This window comes from Phodopus roborovskii, unplaced genomic scaffold, assembly GCF_943737965.1.
Source record: "Phodopus roborovskii unplaced genomic scaffold, PHOROB, whole genome shotgun sequence".
Classification (NCBI taxonomy): Eukaryota; Metazoa; Chordata; class Mammalia; order Rodentia; family Cricetidae; genus Phodopus; species Phodopus roborovskii.
Genome location: NW_026126645.1, coordinates 3523945 through 3533686, shown reverse-complemented (window position 1 = coordinate 3533686; position 9742 = coordinate 3523945). Strand labels below are relative to the sequence as shown.

Below are 9742 nucleotides of genomic sequence, written 5' to 3'. Positions count from 1 at the left end.
TAGAACCCACCTATTCCCAGGGTGAGTGACTAACCTCATATACAGTTGTAATCCTTGCACTTGGGAGGCAGAGGCATAAGGATCAGGAATTCAAGGTCAAGTTTGAGGCCAGTGTGGATTACATCAGACTTTGTCGGAAAACACATAGATTAAAAATGAAAATAAAAATCAGTATTTCTAGAGAGTCCTGAAAAGATAAATTCAGAGAGATGTGATTGATTGATTGATTGATGGTTGGAGGACTCTTTCAGTTGGTTACAGAAGTGAAGTGTAGTCTGAGGAGGCAAAATGTGAGCCATGACCTAATGCCCTAACAAAGTCAGTCATGGACAGACAGCTTATAGGGGAGGAGCACTATGGATAGGAGTGCAAAGAGTCTGGGGCAGGAACCCTTAGGAATTGAAGCAGCTCCTACTGCCATGCACCATCCCTTCCCACAAATCTAGGCCCTCAGAGGGTTCCTTTGGTACCCTGGGATTTTCTCAAGCTCATTCTCCCACCTACCCAGGAAGGCCCAAGGCTGGAGGCCCCCACTTCTAGAAGCCCAGCAGCAAAGCCGGATCTGAGGCTCCTGATTTCTGTTTGCCTTGTCTTCTCCAGCGTGGGGCTGCAAATCTCCTTGGCAACCCTTAGACACAATTCTGATGCAAAGGAGGAAGACCTGGGAAGGGGAACCCAAAACACAGTGAGGGGACCCTAGGAGCTAGCCTCCCTGTTCCTTGTGCCCTGTGCACTTCGAGGAGCAGCACGTCCCTGCACCCCAATATCCCCAAAGACCCCAAAGGAGATTCTGAGGTCTGCCCGCTGCTGGACAGAGACCAAGGATGGTTTTTCTTTGGCAGCTGCCCCAAACGCTGCTCCTGCTGGTGGCAACTGCCTTGAGTGTGTCTGCCCTGGGGACAGGTGAGTATGCAGGGCCTAGAAGGGGTACATCTGAAACCCTTTCCCAGGCCTTCCCCAGTCAACCCTCACTCTGGCGGGCAGTCTCTTGATAGAGGAGGCAGGGTCTTACTTAGCATCCCCAAGCCTATTCCAACCCCTTTTAGAAGATTGGAGCGTTTTGTTTTGTTTTGTCTTTTTTGTTTGTTTTTTTGTTTTGTTTTGTTTTGTTTTTTTTTCAAGACAGGGTTTCTCTGTAGCTTTGGAGCCTGTCCTGGAACTCTCTGTAGACCAGGCTGGCCTTGAACTCTCAGAGATCCACCTGCCTCTGCCTCCCAAGCACTAAGATTAAAGACCTGCACCACCACCACCCAGCTAGGCTGCAGCTTCCAGAAGGACCCAGAAGGGATCTGTGGGAGTATGGTAACCCTTAGGTCTGCGGCTGTGGTTGACAGATTTTGCATTGGGCATTCCTGCATCCTCCCAACTTCCATTCTGCTGTGTCTCCTGCTGTCAAGGGGCCGGCAGTGCATCTCAGTAATAGCAAGTGGTTAAGTTGTCTAAGGCCATGGGTTCCATTCCTATACCACATTTAAAAAAAAAAAATGTAGCCTGGAGGTGGTAGAACATGCTTTTAATCCCAACACTCAGGCTGCAGGTGGATCTCTGAGTTCCAGGCCAGCCTAGTTTACAAAGCTAGTTCCAGGACAGCCAAAGCTACAAGAGAAACTCTGTCTCGAAAAACAGAGAGAACGAGGGGGGACAGATACAGAGAAAGGGACAGAGAGAGACAGGGAGACAGACAGAGACAGAGAGAGAGACAGAGAGAGAATAGCCATAAGTGGTTCCAGAGACAGATACTTCAGCAGCTAAATCATATCACAATCTCATCCCTGTAAGAGGGTTGCTGTGGCTTCCGCCATTACAACTTTTAGACACTGGAAGGAAAGAGAGCTTCTCAACTCATTTCACTCCGCCTTTTATTTTTTACAATACTAGATATTGAACCTAGGGCCTCACAGGCCTTAGGTACATGCTATACCTCTGAGCTACATCCCCAGGTGGCTGTTTGCAATCTGTAAGGCAGAGTTTCACTAAATTATCCAGGCTGTCCTTGAGCATGCTCTAAAGTCCAGGCAGGCCTTGGTGTTTTTAATTCTCCTACATGGGATTACAAGACTGCAACAGCTACTCATGCTTAGTTCTCATCACAACCCAAGACAAAAGGATGACATCCCCATTTAACACATCGAAGTGGACCTGTGCCAGGTTCCCCCTGCATCCCTCAGTCCCTAACTGCCATAGGATCCTCCTAGCTGGCATACCCCACCTCCTACCCTTGAACTCTCCAGCCCAGGGGGGCTGGGCTGTTCTTCATTTTGGTCACCCACTCTTTGTATTTTGGCCTCCTGGCTGCTACACCTGGCTCCCCTCTCTCTTTCCCTCCCCCTTCTCCTCACATGGCCCAGTTCAGTCTGGACATGTCCACTCTGGACTCTCCCAGATGTCCCTGCCCCTGGCTGTGCTCCCCCACATATCTACAACAAACCGTCTCCTCTACCATACCTAGGAGCAGTCATGTCCTTTTCTTCCTTTTTTTTATTCAGTCCTTGTTGTTATTATTTGCTGCTATTTATATATTGAGTAAGGTCTTGATGTGCAGTCTAGATGGTCTCAAACTTTGGGAGATCCTCTTGAGTGTTGGAATTAAATGTATGTACTACTATGCCTATTTTTATTTTTTAATCAGGGAGTAAACTACTCCCCAGAAACCCCCAGCAGATCTCTTAAGTCTCATAGGCCAGAACTAGGTCATATACTAATATGCCTTTTTTTTTTTTTAATCAGGGAAGAAAATTATTTCCCAGAAACCTCCAGAAGATCTCTCTTTAAATCTCATAGGTCAGAACTAGGTCACATAATAATCCCAAAGGCCCAGGGATGGAATTGGTACCTGTTATGATAAAGCTTGAGGGGGACCCTTTGTGGATTCCATGGCAGGTGGGGGTGACCAAGGCGGAGGGACAAACATGCCAGGCAGACAGAATTTTTTTTTTTCTCTGAGACAGGGTTTTTCTGTGGCTTTGAGGCTGTCCTGGAACTCGCTCTTGTAGACCAGGCTGGTCTCGAACTCACAGAGATCTGCCTACCCCTGCCTCCCACGTGCTGGGATTAAAGGCATGTGCCACCAGGCAGACAGAACTTAAGTACAAAGTTTTATTAGAAAGGGAAGGGGGGGGGGAAGGAAAGCGAAAAGAGGTAAAGAGACGCAGAGACAGAGAGAGCACACAAAAGAGGGAGACAGGAAAAGTCCTGTCTGCTCCAGGGGAAAGCAGTTAAGAGAAGGAAAGAAGGGGAGAGCTGGAAAAGGGAGGAGCTGGAAAGAGAGAGTAAGTGGGCGGGGTCTTTCTTTGTACCTGCCTGCAGATAATGCAACCACGGAACCCTGGGCTGACCAGGATACTGCCAGGTAACAAGGGCAGGCCAGCATAATGCCTGAGTCCTTACAGGACCATTTTAAAAAGGAGAAACAGAGAATGGGAGGTGGGTGGGCAGGCAGCACCCAAATGTCCAAATGTATCCACCTCATCCTCAAAAAAGATAACGGAGGTGGCTGAATTCTGAAGTGTGGGAAAACATTCCTAGATGCCCAAGCGTTCGTTGTTGTTGCAATCCCAACCTACAAAATACTTGAAAAAGTAACATTTGTTTTTTTAATCTTGACCACAAGACCTAATTTGACAGGAGCTGTTTGTTTTACCCCTAGCTATGCTCTGGCCTGTTTACTGTTTAAGGTTCATCTTTCCTGCAGTTAACGCAAGAGTTCTTGGGGTAGTACCTGATGGTAGAGAGGTCCCCTTTTTTTTCTTGAGACAGGTCTCTAGTGTCTCAGCTGGACTTGAACTTTCTGTGTAGTTATGGGTGGCCTTAAACTTCCAATCCTCCTGCCTCCACCTCTTAAGTGTTGGGATCAGAGAAGTGTACTACCTGAAAACTTTATTTACATTTTCTCTCCCTGTTTGTGTCTTTTTGTCTCTCTATCTTTCTGTCCAACTCTGTCTCTGCCCCTCTCTCCCTCTCCCTTTCCCCCTTCTCTGGTATTTTGAGATAGTCTCACTACATAAGCTCTGGCTGTCCTAGAATTCACTATGTATCATAGACTTTGAGGGCTGACCTTCAACTCACAGAGATCCACCTGCCTCTGCCTCCTGGGTGCCAAGACACGCATGGCCATGCCTGGCTATTGTAGTATTCTTTTTTTGAGACAGGATCCGAATTTGCAACCCAAGCTACCTTAACCCACTATGCTTCTTCCTGTCCTCCATAACATTGGGTTTACAGACGCTACCACCCTAAGGGCTGAAGTCCAGAGCTTTCGAATAAGGAATTGTGACTTTGAATTAGTAATAAAATGCTCATCTCAATTCATCCCTATTTCGCCAATGAGGCTCATAGAGGTTGTATAACTTGATGGGATCAAGCAGTGAGGGCGGGCCCGGGATGGCGGGATAAGCCCGGCATGATCCTTGTGCTCTCGCCCTCAGCGGACCTGACAGACCTGTGCGGACAGACGTGGCAAGGGGATGCCCTACAGCTGAGCTCGCACTCGGCTTCCCGCAAGTTCTACTTCGTGACTCCGGACACTGACTGCACTCTGTGGCTGCTTGCCGCAGCCCCTGAAGACAGGATACGCTTCCAGTTCCGCTTCTTCCTGGTCTACAGCCTGTCCTCGGCCACACAGATCACCGTAGCCACCCCGGCCACCGCGGCCGCCCTGACCCCCAATGCGTCCTCGCCTGACCCCGACCCGTGCACACCCGGCTCCTACCTGCAGTTCTACGACGGCCCTCAGGGGGCGCCCCGGGCTCTGGGACTCCCAACCTGCGGCCTGACCATCCCTATCCCTATCACATCCTCCGGACCCTGGCTCGGCCTGCGTTTGGTCACCAGGGGCCGTCATCCCCGCGTGGACTTCTTGGGCGTGGTGACCTCTTTCCGTCTGGGTGGGTTGGGGCTAATGACCAGGATGAGGTGAGGTGAGACAGAGCAGGAAAGGAGAGGTTCAGATGACGGAGGGAGGAATGGGGTCCTAGCTGGGAAAGATTGGGTGACCTGGACAGGGTTGGGGAACCTGTGAGGGAGGTATCAATGAGAGACCTACAAGTCCCACCTTCTTTTAGCCTTGACACACACTCTCTAAGCACACTTTGAAGCACATTCCCACAGGACACCAATTCCCACCCAAACCATACCAGTATCAAAGTCACAATTGAACTGATACTCACACATACACCTCACACACTCATTACCCCACCCCCCCACTTCAAGACTTTCTGTCATTGTGGGCCACACTACTGTAGGAGCTGGTCTAGGATTTCTTTCTTTCTTTTTTCTCTTTTCTTTGTTTTTCAAGACAGGGTTTCTACATGTAACAGTCCTGGCCATCCTGGAACTCACTTTGTAGATCAGGCTGGCCTGGAACTCATTGAGAGTCACCTGCCTCTGCCTCCCAAGTACTGGGACTTAAGGCCTGCGCCACCACTGCCTGGCTGGTCTAGGACTCTTACTCTCTGCTTTCCTTTTCTACCCCAGGGTCTTGTGGTACCTACTTCCGATGTCGGAATAGTAGGTGTGTGCCCCAAAGCCTTCTGTGTGATGACTGGGACATGGACAACTGTGGTGATGGCAGTGACCAGGACTCCCAACCCCCAGCCAGCTGCAGAGGTCAGTGATGAGGGGTGTTTGGACTCTCAATGAACAGCAAAGTGGAGAGGCTGGTTGGCCCTAATATCCTTCTTCTGGGTGGCAGGGCCTGGGTTGGCAGGTGGCATGCAGCAGGATGGAATGTGGCCACAGTGGCAGTTAGTTTAGAGACCAAGGGTGTGAGGGCCCGTGCAACAGGGAAGGGTCTAGTCTAGCTTGTGGCCTGAAACCTCAGGAGAGAGGCAGTTCTTCACAGGGCCTGAGGACCCAGCTCATTTATTTCAGTTAATTATTGCCAGCCATTACAATGACATCTGGGTTATAGCAAATGCTTGAGAAACAATAGTTAACTGATTAAAACAGCAAACTTCCTGATACCTTGGTTTCCTCATCAGGAGGGGGTGGGGTCATTGCACCTCACCTTGCAGAAACCTCGACTGCAAGTGTTGTCAGTTAAGTGTTCCACATAGAACGTGACACTTAATGTACAGAAGCTGTTCACCCAGGCAGGTCTGTCCCATGTCCTGAGAAGCAGCTCCATTTATAAGCCTGCTGAGGAGGAGACCAGACCTCACTTCCAGCTGTGTGACCTTGGCCAGATGTGTTATCTACTCTTTGTCCCTCATTTCCCTTATTTTGGTAGTGGGGATAGCAAAGAGGTCTTGTGAGGAGTGACACAGCAGTGCCCCATGAAGGGGAGCTCTCAGTCTGCTGTTAATTCTCACAGGTCCCTCTCTGATACCCAAGCACACCCCAAGAATGGAAGGTGACAGTTCCAGACCTCTGACTCTCCTCACAGCTCTTGGCTCTGCAGCCGAAAGGACCTCTCCAGCAAGCCTGGCACCCGTCACACAAGAAGTTCTGGAAGGTAGATGGCACTTGGTGACAAACCTCTTACATTCTTCTACCAAAATCCCTCTTGGCTCAGTCAGGAAAAAAACAAAAAAAACAAAAAACAAACACTTGTGCAAGTGTGAGAAGTTGAGTTTGGATCCCACCAGAGTATAAAGCCAGGCTCAGTGGGGTGTACCTGCACCTCAGCACTGGGAAAGCCAGTCCAGCCCAACAGGCAAGTCTTGGGTTCAGTGGGAGGCCTTGTCTCAGATAATTAGGTAGCAAAGAAGAGAGCAAGGCAAGGAAGCCTCCTGCATTGAGAAATAGCTGAGTTTCATTGCCAGCACACAGCTGGGCAGCTCACAGACGCCTGTGACTCCAGCTCCAGGGGAAACTGATGCCTCTGGCTCCCAAGGACACCTATGCTCACATGCAAATGCCCACACACATATACATAGTTAAAAATAAATCTTACAAAAAGAGGCTTGAGGGAATGGGATGGGGGTTGGAAGGGGACAGGAGAAAGGGGAGGATGAGGGAACTGGGATTGACATGTAAAACAAGCTTGTTGCAAATTTAAATAAAAATATATTATCAAAAAAAGAAGAAGAAGCAGCTTGGTGGGCATGGTGGTACGCCTTTAATCCCAGCACTTGGGAAGCAGAGGCAGGAGGATCTCTGTGAGTTCGAGACCAGCCTGGTCTACATAGTGAATTCCAGGCTAGCCTCCAAAGCCACAGAGAAACCCTGTCTCAAAAATAAACAAGCAAACAAAAACAAACAAACAAAAAAAGATGGAGGACTGACATGAAGGCTTCGTGGGTAAAGGTGATTGCTGAGTAACCCTCTTGCAGTCTGAGTTCCATTTCCAGTAACTGTGTTAAGGAAGGAGAGGACATGGTCCATTCAGCTGTCCCCAGACCACACACTTGCTGTGGCTCAATGCCTTCACCGCACCATAATATTACCTGGTGGTAGCACGCATGCATGTGCCCACACACACACACACACACACACACACACACTCACACACACACACACACACACACACACACGTCTCGTCTAGGTGATGGGCAGAACATCAGGCCTAGGGGGAATCTAACTGGATTCTCATTCCTCCTACAGGTACCTGGATCTGGTGGGTGGCTTTGGCCTCCTCGATATTATTGACCTCTACTGGCCTCTTCTGCTGGTGCTGCTGCTGCCCAGGCTGGCTGGTCTGGCACCCAGGTGCCCATAAGCTCAGCTTCAGATGCTGCACAGAATACAACCCCTGCCATCTATGTCCTGGCCGGGTGGCTCCTGGAGATCTGTGGCTGACCTGGCCAGCTTTCCAGAACCAGGGAGGCCATCCTTAGGGGGCTGTAATTATCAGATGTGTAGACCCTGGAGTCTGAAAGGCCTGAGCTTTTAAGTTCTGTTGAGTGGCTGACTTGGAACATGTCACTCAGTTCTTTGAGCCTCAGTCTGCCTCTCTGGGAAATGGGCCAAATTCTGTTTCCTGAATTGCGTAAAGGCTGCAGGAAGCAGAATAACCAGGCACACGTTGCTCTGAGTTATTCCTTATTGTCCAGCACAGTAACTTCCGTGCTGGGCCTCGCTCTGAGCAAATCCACTGTAGAAGCAGCAGCTGGCTGCGCCTGAAGTACAACGGCTGAGGCAGACTGACTCCTAACAAGTGCTGCAGCATGGACAGTGAGGCCCAGGCTGGGGACTAACAGACTAAACATCGCCACCTGTGACCATGTCAGGTTAAATCAGAACACACTGACACGGGGTTCATTCAGGCCTGGGGATGTAGCCCAGCACAATACTCACCTAGCATATACAGAGTCCTGGGTTCCATCCCCACCAACACCTCATAAAACTGGGTATGGCAGAATGCAACAGTTGTCCCAGTACGTAGCAGGCAGAGGCAAGAGCATCAGTATTCAAGATCATCCTTGACTACATACTAAGTGCAAAGTCAGCGTGGGCTACATGAGACTCTGGTTAACAACACATGCCCAAAACAACCATACGTCCCTTAACCTAGAGACAGGAGAGAAGTCCTGGTCTCTACTTCAAATGACTTGACAGATTTACATGACCCCACCTGGATGGCATCGCCCTTCATGTGGAATTGGGGTGGGGGGGATGGGAGGGAAGGGTGGTCAGGGTGCATGTGAAGGGGGAGAGAGGGTAAGAGGGAGGGAAGGAGGGAGAGAGAACTGGGATCGACATGTAAAATAAAAAATAATAAAAAACAAAAAACCAACCATACAAATAATAAATAAATAAGGACATTGGAGAGATGATAGCTCAGTGGTTAAGAATACTTGTTTCAGGGGCTGGAGTGATGGTTTGTGGCTAAGAACACTGGCTGCTTTTCCAGAGGTCCTGAGTTGAATTCCCAACAACCATATGGTGGCTCACAACCATCTCTAGCAGGACCTGATACCCTCTTCTGGCATAAATGCATACATGCAGATACACATATACATAAAATAAATAAATATCCAAAATATTTTCTTTAAAAAAGAACACTTATTGAGGATCTGCTTTCTATTCCTGTTGCCCACTTGGTATCGTGTACCACCATCTGTAACCTCAGGCCCAGTGAATCTGATGCCTCCTTTTGTCCTCTTTGGACATTGGTACTAGGCATTCATGGGGTATACATATATAAATGCAGACAAAAACAAACAAAATGAGTAAATCTCCCAAATCATTGGTCGATTTATTTTATTTATTTATTTTTGAGACAGGGTTTCTCTTTGTAACAGCCCTAGCGGCCCTGGAACTCATTTTGTAGACCAGGCTGGCCTTCAACTCACAGAGATCCTCCTGGCTCTGCCTCCCAAGAGCTGGCATAAAAAGCATGTACCACCACTACCTGGCCTAAATACATTTTTTGTTGCTTTAATGAGCCTATTAAAACTATATCAGAAAAGCCAAGTTAGATGTCAGTGATTACACCTGTAATCCCAGCACTTGAAATGTTGCCCTAAATTTGCCAGCCTGGGCTACAGAGTAAGACCTTGTCCTAAAAATACAAAAACTTGGGCTAGAGCCTGGCATGGTAACATTCAGCACTCAGGAGGCAGATCTGTTTGAGTTTGAGGCTAGCTTGGACTATATATTGAGTGCCAGGACAGTCAGGGCTACACAAAGAAACCCTGTCTTGGAAAACCAAACCAGGAGAGATGGCTCAGTGGTTAAAAGCACTGGCTGCTGCTCTTCCAGAGGACTCAGATTTGATTCCCAGCACCTACATGGCAGTCCACAACTGTCTGTAATTCCAGTTCCAGGGTGTTCAATACCCTCTTCTGACTTCATCAGATAT

The 9742-nt window shown here is 48.8% G+C and overlaps 1 protein-coding gene across 1 annotated transcript; it reads left to right on the top strand.

Moving 5' to 3' along the window:
* The first annotated feature begins 824 nt into the window (after positions 1–824).
* On the top strand, positions 825–7929 carry Ldlrad2 (low density lipoprotein receptor class A domain containing 2). The gene is made up of 5 exons (XM_051173617.1): positions 825–903; positions 4425–4883; positions 5473–5604; positions 6311–6451; positions 7543–7929. The coding sequence occupies exons 1-5, from the start codon at positions 825–827 to the stop codon at positions 7773–7775; spliced, it is 1044 nt and encodes a 347-aa protein (XP_051029574.1). The 3' UTR covers positions 7776–7929.
* The last annotated feature ends 1813 nt before the right edge of the window (positions 7930–9742 follow it).